General features: G+C 33.5%; 1 protein-coding gene across 2 annotated transcripts in view; it reads right to left on the reverse strand.

Annotated features, from left to right (window-relative positions):
- jp (junctophilin) overlaps positions 1 to 14588 on the reverse strand; it is a 453334-nt gene that overhangs the window by 164970 nt on the left and 273776 nt on the right. For both annotated transcript variants that reach the window (XM_072540729.1, XM_072540728.1), the window contains exon 3: positions 6555 to 6847. In XM_072540729.1, the coding sequence (XP_072396830.1) occupies positions 6555 to 6847 (293 nt within the window). The remainder of the gene's footprint in view (positions 1 to 6554; positions 6848 to 14588) is intronic.

The raw sequence follows: 14588 nt of genomic DNA on the forward strand, positions 1-14588 counted from the left end.
CTGTTAAGATTCATGCTGGAACATGAACTATTCCAAATGAACAATTTTATCAAAAGAAAAATCACAGAAAAGATGTACATGGCAAAGTCTTAATTGAAAAACTCAAAACGAAATAGATTTTATTATCACGGACAAAAAACACGCCGTTAAAGATGTCACGGTTCTAAACAGATTTGTTACCAGCAGCGATCATAGGTACGAGGTAAAATAGAAATAAGCTTAAAGAAGGAAATGTATACGATGATTAAAATAAAAGAAGAACAAATCAAAACCATGGATAAAACCATCATATGTAGATAGTTTTCAGCAATGTATTTTAGTAGAACAGTTGTATTTAAACAGAAAATAATATAAACGACTTAAATAATAAATTAACAAATGCCTTACTGGAAAGACAACACAAATTCTGTCCTAGAACTCAAAAAGGAGACAAGATTAGCCAAAATACCAGGCAACTAATGCAGAAAAGAAGAGAAATGGGAAGCCAGACGGAAACTAAAGCCGACGAACAAAAATATTCAAAGCTGTTACACAAGGCACTTGAAAATACAACCAAGAACAAATCGAACATACCATTGAGAACAAAAGACTAAGAACGGAGACAAGGCAAATAATAAAGATTAAAGATAGAAATGGTGTCATCTTACAACTAACAGAGGGGAAACCATTAAAATAGTTGAAGACTTCTACAAATTGCTGTGCACAAGCCAACACAAAGCAAATAGCAGAGAAGATCAAGTACCAGAAATATTAACAAGGAAAAAGATCATTGTCATCCAAGGATTAGAACTACTACCGGAAATCACAATAGACGAAATAAAACTAGCCCTAAGAAAAGCTAAGAATAACAAATTTCCAGGCGAAGATTGTGTAGTTACCGGTGCAATCAAAATCGGAGGCGCTTGCCTACTTAAGAAAATAAAAAACCTTTTTAACATGTGCCTTTTGGACAGTAATATACACGACAAATGGCAGAATGCTGAGGTAATTCTATTGTACAAAAAAGGAGATTCCAATGAATTAGAAAACTACAGACCTATATGTCTTCTTGGTCACCTATACAAACTCCTTACAAAGAATAGTAACGAATCGAATTGAGAAAAAACTTGATTTCTACCAGCCAATAGAGCAAGCGGGATTTCGTACCGGATTAGAAACGAATGATCACCTACAGAATATTAAAACGGTAAACGGTAACGGTAGAAAAGACTATCGAATACAGTGGACCACTAGTTATGGCTTTTGGAGATTTCCATAAAGCCTCTGACACGGTAGAATTTGACAAAAACCTGGAAGCACTACAGGCATGCCGCATTGAGATATAGAATGTTAATTTACAATATATACAAAAACGTAACTATGTCGGTGAAACTACATAAAAACGCGGATCATATCCCAATCGGCAAAGGAGTCCGACAGGGTGATACCTTATCGCCTTAACGGTTTACCGCAGTACTAGAATATGCTTGTAAAAAACTTAACTGGGAAGAGAAAGGCCTGAACATTGACGGTAGAAGATTAATAAATTTAAAATTCGTAGAAGACATAGTTTTGTTCTCGGACAACCTCAAAGAGATATGTACAATTCTACATGAACTTCAGTTAGTGTATGCCAGTGTGAGTCTTAAAAAAAGCATCTCCAAAACAAAATTTATGAAAAACCTATTACCTAGCTGTAATATTAATATTGGAGACAACGAAGTAGAGCTGGTGAAAAATACATATACCTTAGACACGAAATAAAGATCAAAAGAGACAACCAAACATGCGAACTACGAAGAAGAATAAACCTAGCATGGGCAGCCTATGGAAAACTCAAAGACATCTTAAAAAGCGATATACCAATTTTTTTTAAACGTAAAATATTTGACCAATGTGTGCTGCCTGTGATGATCTATGGTGTCGAAACTTTGACATTGACAGCTACAACTTCTAAAACGCTGCAACTAACTCAGAGGAAGATGGAAATGTCATGCTGAGTATATCGTTTCGTGACCTAGTTAGAAATGAAGACCTAAGACGAAGAACATGAGCTAATGATATAATTTCCATAAATAGGTGGACGAAGAGATTGCTTGAGTAGAGGCCGAGGTTAGACAAAAAAAAGTGGAGGAAGATCCGCTACTCGTTGGACTGACGATCTCAAGGAAATGTCAAAAAATTGGATGAAAAGTGCTCAAGATAGAGCACAATGAATATAAATGAGGGAGACCTATGTCCAGCAGTGGACGCAAAAGGTTGGGTGATGATAATGATGATATTGTCTTCTCTATAACATATTTGACTAACAGTAACTGATTAACAATGATATAAAAGGTCTTAAAGAGAAATATGATTCTTCGCTCAAGCAGCAGATGCGAAAAATAATGCTTTCAAATTAGCTCCTACCTCATTATAATAAACTGACTTTGCAAAACTTATTTTAGGAGAAGAAGGCAAGGGGACAACTAAACTGATAGAAAAACTGCTGCTGATGCAATACGTGCCACCACTTACAAAAAAAAAACGAAATCTGTAAAGAAAGTGACAAAAAAAAGCAAGTCTCATCAGATAAAATAACACAGATCAGATATTTAAGCAGAAGTCAACATGTAAGGTTGCATCATCTTTAGTAATAATAGGAGGGAGGCTTCCATGATTCAAATGAATAAAAATAATCGGCAGCCACTCCCTACCGAAGAAGAAATTAGAGAAGCTATTTGAAAACTGAAAAATAACAAAGCCACCGGCCAACTTTTTAAAAACGGCGGCGGCACTCTTTTGAAACATGCATAAATTAATAACTGAAATCTAGCAACAGAGAGAAACACCCACCAACTGTAAATTAGGCTTACTATTTTTATTTCATAAAAAGGGAGACACGATGGTGTGTCATGGTTATTGAAGCATCACTCTATTTAATATAGCATATAAAGTACTGTGCAAAGTATTGTACAAAATAATACACCCTACGCTCAACGAATAGAGGAAGGATATCACTGTGACTACCGATCCAATAAATCAACAACGGAACAAATCTTTACATTGAGGCAGATTTAAAAAAAAACCTTGGAGTTGGGTTTCAAAATCGCATACGACACAGTTAATAGATATAAATTTATCCTGGATATGGTGGAATTCCAAATACCGCTTCATCTTATCCAATTAACTGAACGTAGTTCACAGACGCAGCAAGCATGGTCAGAATTCAGAACGATCTTTCTAGATCCCTCTATTGCAAAAATGAACAAAGCCAAGATGGGCTATCATGGAATTTATTTAACCTTGCTCTAGAAAATATTATTCGAGAGACTCAGATTAACACAATTGGCACTATCTCTATTAAATCTGTACAAGTTATCGGATATGCAGATGACATCGACATCATAACTAGGTCCACAGAGTCTCTGACCAATGCAATCCAGCCGTTAAGAGTATCTTCACAGAGAATGGGACTACTGGAAAGTATGGACACTTTCATATACTTAGACTTGCTGGTGACTAAAGATAACAACGTCAGTAAAGAAATTAAAAGAAGAATAGTGCCTAGCAATAAGTGTTAATATGACTTAAAAACACAAATGGGCCCAAAACTACTCAGAAAAATTAAAATAACCGTCTATAAAACACTAATAAGACCAGCGCTTATATATGGAGCAGAAATGTGGTCACTTAAGCAGAAGGACCAAGAACTACTTATAAATTTCAAGTGAAAAATCCTAAGAAGAAGACATGAACTCCTTCAAAAAAAAAAAGATTATTATAAAAAATCTGCGAAAATGTATACCCAAAGTTATTTGTTATAGGTTATATCATTACAAAATTGACATGCTTGAACTCGATCTTGTAGACAGCAGCATGTAAATGGCTGAAAAAATCTGCAGGTTGTGTTTTTACCCTAAGAAAAAAAATTCAGATTGTTTTGTGTGTTTTTTGTGTTATACGTTAGTGAATATTGTATCATAATCATAATTATGTAACCTTAAATTGTGAGAATGTAGATTTGTGTTTTGTGTATTGTGTTGCATAATAGTAAAATATATTGTGTATAATATTGTAGGTGATGTTATTCGACCTCCGGTTACTGCACTATTATTGGTATATTCGTGTTGTTGACTTTTTCTTTTAGTATTGGGAACCAAAGCCTGCCATATTCTGCTGATGGATTTGCTACACATTTTCCTTCGTTAAGTAGGATGAGAGCTGCTTCTTTGACTTTTCTCTTTTTCATGGCTGTATCTTTCATGATTATTAATGCGTCTTTCAAGAGTGGTCTTTGTTTGTTATCCCTCGCATGTTTGCATATCTGGGATTTTCGAAGACTCTGTTCTTGATGTTTTATGCTCGTTTGTCCTGATACTTAATGGTCTTGCAGTTTCTCCCACGTAAAAATATTTGCATTCACAGGGTATTTTTTAAACATAGTTTTTTGATTTTTCTTGTGTGTTGTTAGGTTTGGTTTTGAAAAGTAAATAAAGATCTCAGTGTGTTGGTTGTTTTGCATGTTGTTATGATGTTGTACTTACTTCCTATCCTCTTCAGTTTTTCTGATAAGATATATTTGGTTTTTATTTTATGTTATTTATTATGTAACTGTATTACGATACAGTAACACAAACATATAACACAAAAAATACACAAAACAATCAGGATTTGATATTCTTAAAAATTTTTTTATATTGTTTTTATATTTTTTATATTTAAATCTGACCACCCTCAGATTTTTTTAGCCATGTACATACCGCTGCCTACAAGATCGAGTCCAAACATGTCAATTTTGAAATGACATAACCTAAAAGAAATAACTCTAGTTATACATTTTCGCAGATTCTTTATAATAATCTTTTTTTGAGAAGGATTTCCAGAGTGGAAGTCTAAACGTCAAATACGAGTAGTTAACAATGTGATTTTTATTACAACAAATAATATTGTGGTTTAATACCATATAAACATAATATATAAATTGAACATGTCACAAAAATAGCTTCAGAACCTGGCTAGATAATTATTATTCTGTGTTAAAATCCAGGTATTTACTTCATATAATACGGTGGTAAATAGGAAGCATATCAAGAGTTTTAGTAGTAGGGGAATGTCTGTTCATTACATTTCGTTCTGATCTAGTCATTCATTATTCGATATCTCAGCATGCTTGCTGTAGTTCTTCTGAGTATTTTGATTCTTGCTGTTTCCAGCATTCCCTGTATTTTTAGTTTGTCGGGTTTTGTTTTTAATGCGTATGTGTTTATTGGTCTTTCACTAGCCTTAAAAATTCTTGATTTAATCTCACAGTTAATCTGTCGGTTATTCCGTATACTGTTATAAGGCGTCCCGCTAATATATTTGCTCTTTGTACTTGATCTCTTACTTATTTTTCAACGTCTTTATAGCTCACCAGTGTAATCTCCAGGTACTTTATTTTCAATTCTTCTTTAATGCTAACTTCATCGACTTCCAGTTTAAATCTTATTGCTTATTCAGTGATTATTATTGTTTTAGTTTTCTAAGTTGACATCGCCATGTTAAATTCTTTTGCTCTTGTATTAAATCTGTGAACTAGTCTTTTAAGGGCATCTTCATTTTAAGGTATCAATATTGCATTGTCTGCGTAACACAGCATTTTAATCTCATTATCCACCTTTTGTATCCTCTTTCTAAATTGAAAATCGTTTTATAAAAACGAAAAAAGTTTTATATTGTTTTTACAAATAATACTGTATGAACTGTATAACGAATATTATATGTGATTTCCTTGTTGACTATTACTCTTTCACTTGTTTGCAAGAGCAACTTCCTGTCAAATACTTTCACTATAAACAATAAATAGTAATGGTGGCAAGATATATCCCTGTCGCACTACTTTTTAGTATTTATGTTATTTCTATTTCTTGAGATATCTTATCTTCTTTTATAACCTTTCTAATTCCAATATAAATACAGAATTATTTATAGGTCTTTAATATGTATATTGTGACTCTCAAGAATTTCTCTAAAATTATGGGGGCGTGATATAAAAAAGGGTTTTTCGTAATATATGAAAGACATATATTTGCTAGTTTATACCCAAGCATATTTTTTTACCTAATTTAAAAAGTAAAAAGCCCTTTTCTCTCTCGCAACCACTCCTTTGCTAAATACCATCTGCGTGTTATTATTATTAACCTAACCTAACCTAACTTCTGTTAAATTGTAAAAATATGATTTTTAAACATATTTGAGTAGATTGCTCATTATGGGACATATGGGAAGTTCGCAATATTCTTTTGCATTAGCCTTTTTGGGTATTGAGCAAACGTAACTATCTACTTCTACGTCTTTATTTCGTATACTTTTATTCTTTTATTATTTCTGTATACGTTCTTTATTTGAGTTGCATATTTAAAGTCATCCAGAATATTTTGTTATGCATTTATTACGGTGTTGTGCCTATCAAATGCTTTTTCGAAATCAATGAACACGTTTGGAGGACACAAATCAGATTATAGCTATAATATGTCTTGACATTCTTAGTAAATGAATGTGTTTTATAAATGTACTCAAAAATTTAATAAAATATTTCACAATGTTTAACTTACAGTAAACAATCCCTTCTTCACATTCCCCGACCCTAACGATCTTCGTCGAGCTGTTGGCTCAGCAGAACTCATCTTCAATACAAAACCTCCCCGTGAATCGTCCACCCTGCGATCTCTCTTGTCTGTTAACTCGGGGTTTGGACCACCTTGAGCACCTTCGTTACTGCGTAAAGATGTTAACGACGCCCTTAGTGTTTTGTTCGCCCTGTACTTCGACGCCTTGCCGAAGGGGGCGCTCTTTCTTATACCATAGCCATGTCGCATACCTCTCATCCATTGTCCTTGATAAGTACCTGAAAAAAAAATAAAAATTATATACGGTGTAAAAATCTATTTTATAAATACGCAGAAATACGAAAATACCGAAATATATTTTAAAGAGTGTAATATTTAACAACGAATGTTCGTATCTCAAAGAACTAAAATTTTTAATAGTAAATTTAAACGTTAAAATAGTCTTTCAGAATTTTCGAGGAAGTCAGATGATTTTATTTAAAGATGGATTATTTAATGACATAAAATCAATGGTTCAATAGGACTCTTCATAAAACAAGCTACGCAAACATGTGATTGTCCTTTTTAATTGGCATTCACTCCTGTATATTTATTAATGAGAGTTTCTTCTTTTTTTTCCTTTTGAATGCAGTATTCAAGCCGGTTGAAAAATAAGCAGAAATTATTCTTCAGTTCTTCTTACTATTGGGCTGATATTAGGTATGTTGCACCAGTTTCTTAAGTCTCTAGACTGAGTCTTATTTGTGAACTGGTTTACATCAATCTTCAATTGGCCCATTTTGTACATTGAATCATTGCCAATGACTCTACTACAAATGCTAGCTTAACTACCATAAATCTACATGGACATCATACCTTAACCCTTCGTTAGTCCCGTGGATGAGAGCGGTCAATCATGCCTATAGTTACGCTCATTGTACTCAATTGGCACGGTTGGGCCTTCTTACCAAGCATGAACATTCATATTAAGATTGAATAAGTAAACTCATCGCCTTAGTTGTTTGAGATCGGCCTTGAGTTAGTTGTTGTTACTGGTTAAACGTTATTGGTTGACGCTCGTTACTCGTGCGCGTAACTACGTTAGGTACATATTTTATAATTTTTAGTTTTTAAAATATTTATATATTATTCATATTTTTTATTTAAGATATTGTAGGACAATATTTTTATTTTTGGATCCAAATAAGTGAATGAAATGGTATAATCTTCTCAGTAACGATGAAAGTAATAATGATTTACCAGATGACAATAAATACCACGACCAAGAAGATCATATCGAAGAAGAAAATATAAATGAGTCAAATTTTGGACACGAAGTTAACGATTCGCAGTCTGAGGATGAGAATGAGTATGTAGATAAACTTTGTTTTATCGCTAAAGATGGTATAACAAGATGAAGAAAACCGCTGAAACCATTCAATATTAGATCCACAGCATGCAATATCGTTATGCGTCTGCCTGGTCCAAAAGGCAAGGCTCGTGAACACGTAATAAACTAAATATTTTTGAGCTATTTTTTACGATGCTATTTTTGGAGTTATAATATTATAACTACTTGTACGAATACCTTTAGAGATGAAGTGAGAGAATTTTTTTCTGTAAAAGAGATTCAAGATATAATGACACTGTCGAAATAAAAGCTTTCATTGGATTTCTTCTTCTAGGATGTTCGTTGCGATGTTCTAGAAAAAATTTCGGGGACTTGTGGGATAATTCAACCGGGAATGGCCTGAAATCGTGTTATCTATCGATTAGCGAGAAGCGATTTAGATTTTTGTTGCGATGTATATGGTTTGATAATATACATGATAAAACTCAGAGGAGAGAAATTAATAAATTAGCTCCCATCAGAGAAATTACGGCTATAATTAACAACAACTGTTAAAAATATTACACTGGTGGCGACTATATAACAGTCGACGAACAATTACTGGTAATTAGAGGCAGGTGTTCATTTCGCCAGTACATTCCTAGCAAACCTGCTAAAAATAGTTTAAAAGTTTTTGCCTTCGTTAATAGACATACAACCTATATATTCAATCTGGATCCATATGTTGGAACACAGCTTGACAGACCGTCACTCGCAAAGAATGTGGCCTACTACGGTACTCTTTTACGATATTTTGAATATAGCCGCCATTAATTCTTTATACATTAATACATACCATGCTGCAGTGTTAAATAAAAAGGGGAGGAGAGTTGGTTTTCTTAAAGAGTTAAGTTGACAGCTAATAAAACCCTAAATTTTAAACCATTCTACAAATTAAGGCTCTTCCAAGAGAAATTCGTAGACATGCAAAATTATTAATAAATGCTCCAGACCCTGAGTTCCAAGACTCACCTATGGCATCGTCACGTAGGAGATGTAATAAATGGACAGGGACGTGACTGAACAACCCGGAGATGGTGTATAAAGTGCCGCAAATGGGCATGCGTTGATCATTTAAAAGACATTTATAATCAAGGCCTAGATGACTGATAATACAGTATTGCCCAAAATAAACAGTACTGAAATTAAAACATAGATGTCTCTTTGCGCGCTGTTATATTCAAATTAACTGGGTTAGACCTGTCAAGTAATCCTTAAACAATTAATTATTAAGGCTTAATTGTTAAAGATGGTGTTAAATACAAAGTAAAAAGTGTTTCTTGTGGAGCATTATTTTCGTTCATACGCAATCGGCCGACGTAATAGTGCAAGTCTGCAATACGTGTGTGATCACTTCATACAACGGTTTAGTAAACATTCTCCGAGTAGTGCTGTAATTTTAAAGGTTGTTGAAAAGTTTAGAAATACGGGTAATGTATTGTGCCAACTAAAAGGAAACTAAGAGCGTCCCAGGTCAGATAACAACAACGATAACCATGAACGTGGTTTTGAGCGAATCTTGGAAAATCGGAAAGCCATCCAGATGAAGAACAGCGTTGCATCTTGGCTTAAAACGAACTTCCTTGTAAAGAATCTTAAAGGAGCTGGGGGCATTTTCGTATGTGATTTAGGTACATCAACAATTAGATTCCAGGGATTATCACAGTAGAGTGGAATATTGTGTCAAAATTCTTGCATTACAGTATGAAAATCCTGAATTTTTGAAAAATATATGGTTTTCAGACGAAAAGATTTTTATTTGTCAGACAATGTAAATCGTCGCACAAATCGATTTCTGGACTTTGCCAGACCAGATGAAGTTCAAAAAGTTCCTTTACATAGCGCAAACGTGAGTGTCTGGTGTGCAGTTTCGGGACACGGAATCATTGGTCCATACTTTATCGAAGAAAATGGTAGGCAAGTCAAACTTTATCAACAGAGGTACATAAAAATTTTAAAACGCTTTATCGCTGATCCACGTCAATTTCGTCGTGTACGTAATTTGGCATTTCGAGACCATTTTTTCCAGCAGGATGGGGCAACTTGCTATACTGCTGTCGCAGTTCATTATTTTCTTCAGGGGCATTTTCCAAACAAATTCATTTCACAATTTACTAACTTCCCCTATCTTACACATTCTCCAGACGCATTTATTTGGGTCATAGCTAAAACTGCCGTTTTTAAACGGGCACCACAAACCATCAATGAGTTAAAGGATGCCGTTAGAGCCTTCTTTGCGGACTTGAGACAACTTTTATTCCACAACATTACGATAAATCTGAAATATCGATATAAGGTTTGTCTTGAGAGAGGAGGAGCTTATTTAAAACATATAATTATAAATTTATAAAGTGTCAATAATATGTATTTTTTAAAACAATAAAATAATTACAAGTTCGGTACTGTTTATTTTGTGCTATACTGTATTTCTTGTTTTTGTTTTTCGCAGATTTTAATAGAAATAGTCTATTATGTTTAACTATATGAATAAAAATTGGTTAATGTAACCAGTATGTACTTATTTTTCATCCTATTTTATTTAAAAACATTTTTTTTTGCAAAAATACGATAATTTAAAAATGAGTGACACCTGTTCCCTACGCTCTCAATGATGTCATACTTAGACACGCGCTTAACGTTGGGTTAAATAAGTTAAAAGAGTTTACATCGACTACCAAGAGAACGACTTTTCACACCATGCTGAACACAGATGGCAAACTGTTAGAATCAACGGAAGATAAACTGAAAGAATGGGAAACCTATATTAAAATTCTTTTTCACGACATACGAGAAGAACCAAGATTGGAAAATAACAACGAAGGGCCAACAATTCTGAAATCTGAAATCATAAATGAAATTAATCATTTTAAAACAAATAAAAGCCCAGGTCCAGACGGAATATACCCAGAAACGTTAAAATTAATTAGCGAAGAAAATATCGAAATATTTGTCCTTTTATTCAATCGCATTTATGATACAGGTAAAATACCCCAAGATTGGCTGGAGTCAATATTCATCCCACTACCAAAAAAGCCAAACCCACAACACTGCAATGAGTTCCGTCTAATAAGCCTTATGAGCCATGCAGTAAAAGTCCTACTAAAAATCGTACATAATCGTATCTATAGAAAGTGCGAAACAATCATCGGAGACGATCAGTTTGGATTCAGAGCCGGCATGGGAACGAGAGAAGCCCTGTTCAGTTTACTAGTTCTTGCCCAAAAATACTACGACCAACAGAAAGATATATTTATATGCTTTATAGACTTCGAAAAAGCATTTGATAGAGTAAGACACGACCTACTATTAGAACGTTTGCAACCAGTCGGTTTAGATGGAAAAGACATCAAATTCTTAAAAAACTTGTACTGGAACCAAAACGCCAGAGTTAGGATCGAAGGTTCCACATCCGCAGAAAAAGAAATTAGGAGGGAAGTTAGACAAGGATGTGTTCTGTCGCCTCTGCTGTTTAATCTTTACTCCAAGTTTCTATTTAAAAAAGCATTGGAGGATTCCAAGGATGGAGTCAAGGTGAATGGCGTAAATATCAACAGTATCAGATAATCCGATGATACAGTGTTAATTGCGGATTCCGACTTGGGTCTACAACGACTCATCGACAAGACCAACTCGACCTGTAAGCAATTTGGTATGAAAATAAACATTAAAAAAACCAAAGTGATGTCAATCCGAAAAAACCAAAACGTACCTCAACCTTGCACAATAAATGGGCACATTTTAGAACAGGTCAATAGATTTAAGTACCTGGGATGTTGGATCGATAGCAGCCTAAATCCTGATCTAGAAATAAGATCGAGAATAGAACAGGCCAGAAAATCTTTCGAAAAAATAAAAAAACTGCTTTGTGATTCTCGAATAAAACTCGAAATTCGACTACGTTTATCAAAATGCTACGTCTCGTCGACTCTTCTATATGCAGTTGAAACGTGGACCCTTAAAACATCAACCGTAAATAAATTGGAGGCCTTTGAAATGTGGATCTACCGGAGAATACTCAAAATTTCATGGACATCGCATACCTCAAACGAAGAAGTGCTGCATAGAATAGGCAAGGAAAGAGAACTTTTTAACACAGTTAAAGTTAGAAAAACATCATATCTAGGCCACATACTGAGAAATAATAAGTACCAATATTCCCAACTTATAGTGAAAGGAAAAATCGAGGGAAAGAGAGGCCTAGGAAGGAAAAGACTATCGTGGCTCAGAAACATCCGACAATGGACAGGGCTAAATTTTGAACAGCTAATAAGAACAACTGAAGATAGAGAAGAGTTTAAAATTGTAGTAGCCAACCTCCATTGAGGAGAGGGCACTTTAAGAAGAAGAAGAAGAAATAAGTTAACCAAACAATGGAAACTAACGAAACGATAAAAAATAAAGCCTAACAAATAAAAAATAGAAAAAATAGGAAAAGAGCAAATGACAAACGAGTTTATAAAGTATGGTGGTAACATCTTATACAATAGTAAACAATTATTTTAATTGTATTTTAATATTGTTAAGAGGTGTAGAAAATTAGAGTTGTCCATTCCTGTAGGTCCAGTTGGTTGTCTGTTCTAGTTTTCGCTGTTTGGACGTAACACAGGTTTCTGATTATTCTACGATCTCTATCATTGATGCCAGTGCTCATTAATACAGATATTAGTTTGTGTTTAATTATCTCAAATGATTTCTAATAGCAGACAAAATACAGTTGGAACCGTACTCTAGCCGTAGCTTCCATTGAACCTACAGCATTCCAAACTGTGTATGTGTAAGTTCTTATTCGTATTTTATATAGTCTTTTGTGAATTCATCATCATCATCACTAACTCGACAACCCTTTTTGGGTCTTGGCCTGTTCCAGGATTCTTCTCCATTCTGATGTGTTTCGTGCTTTTTTTCTCCAGTTTTTTATTTTTAAGGTTGTTATATCATTTTCTATTTGTTCTAAGTATCTCATCTTCGGTCTTCCTCTTGTTCTTTTTCCTACTGGCATCTGTTTGAATATTCTGTTTGGTATTTCGCCTTCTTCCATTCTTTCTACATGTCCTATCCAACGCAGCAGTCCTATTTTAATGAATTTTATAATATCCGGATCCTGGTATTTTGTATAGTTCAGAGTTGTATCTTCTTCGCCATATTCCGTTTTTCTTTTGTGCCCTTATATATGTGTCGCAAGATTTTTCTTTCGAAGGTGGCTAACAACGTTTCCTCTCTTTTAGTGAGTGTCCAGGTTTCTGAGCCGTATGTGAATACCGGTCTTATTAGGGTTTTATATATTTGGCATTTTGTTTTTCTTGCGACGTTATCTGATCTTAGTTGCCTAATTAAGCCATGGGAACATTTATTTGCAATAAATATACGCATATGCAAATTTTCACGTCTACTGATTCCGTTAATTCATTTTGTGTCCGGATTCTACTTTCTAGTTTTAGAGATTCTTTTATCAGTTCTCTTTTGTGAATTAATTATTATAAATTAATATTTATTAAGAAAGTACCGCCAGAAAAAAATAGATTTAAACATTAAAACTTCCTTTTATATATTGCCCGAGTTGGTCGAACACTTGTTCTTTCATATCATTAATAAAAGTTGCTCTGGACGGGCCTTTACGTTGACAAACTGCAATTTTTCAAATAACCAAGAGCACTTTAACTTTAGTGAGTGCTGGTTAAACCACTGCAAAGAATATTTTACGACTTGTTTTAAATTTGAATCTTTATATCGGTCTAGTAAAATTCTTCTTATAAAAGAAAATATAAGAATATTAACGGAAATATCAAGATAATATTAACAGCTATTACAATAAAAATCTGAGTAAACAAATAACAAATAATTTCTCGAATCTATAGATTTCGGTGCACAATGTTTATTTAAATATTTAACATATTTTAAATCAAATACATATTGAAACTTGCAACTTTTTAATATTTTGTAAAACTATGTATTTGCAAAAAAGTATGTTTTTCGAATAAAGCATTGGGAATGAAATTTTCGAGACAAATTTCCAACAACCAGTATTCATTTCCTTTCCAGTTCATTGCAAAATTTCATCAACTGGCAAAACGAATTTTTTCCGGCCTTCTGCTAATTTCCGATATTCGGTTTTGCTTTTCCAGATCAGCGGAAGTCCTATACGTTTCATAGACAAACAGACAACAAATCGAGTATGTACAATCATAGGCGTAGGCTCAATAAGAATTTTACTAGGAAGTCAATACTAACTGTTTAGTTCTTGATATTTATTTATAGTATTATATACTTCTCACTTGCTTCAAGGCTTCAAATAGAGAGTTATTTCTTTTTTATTTAATACACATGTATTTATTATGGTTTTGTATGTAATCATTTTAAATGTTTCGTTTAAAAATATATAGATATATATATATATATATATATATATATATATATATATATATATATATATATATATATATATATATATATATATATATATATATAAGAGCTATTATTTATCTTTTACAATAAGCATAAACTTTTTTTATATCATACTAGTTATTATTGTCTTCTTATTGCGTAGTTACCAACTACATTATACACTCACCGGCACGAAAAATGGAGCACTTGCACTTAAAATTTTAATTCTCCTTAAACTTTTATTATCATAATAACGTAAACACAAACTA

This window comes from Diabrotica undecimpunctata, chromosome 8, assembly GCF_040954645.1.
Source record: "Diabrotica undecimpunctata isolate CICGRU chromosome 8, icDiaUnde3, whole genome shotgun sequence".
Lineage (NCBI taxonomy): Eukaryota > Metazoa > Arthropoda > Insecta > Coleoptera > Chrysomelidae > Diabrotica > Diabrotica undecimpunctata.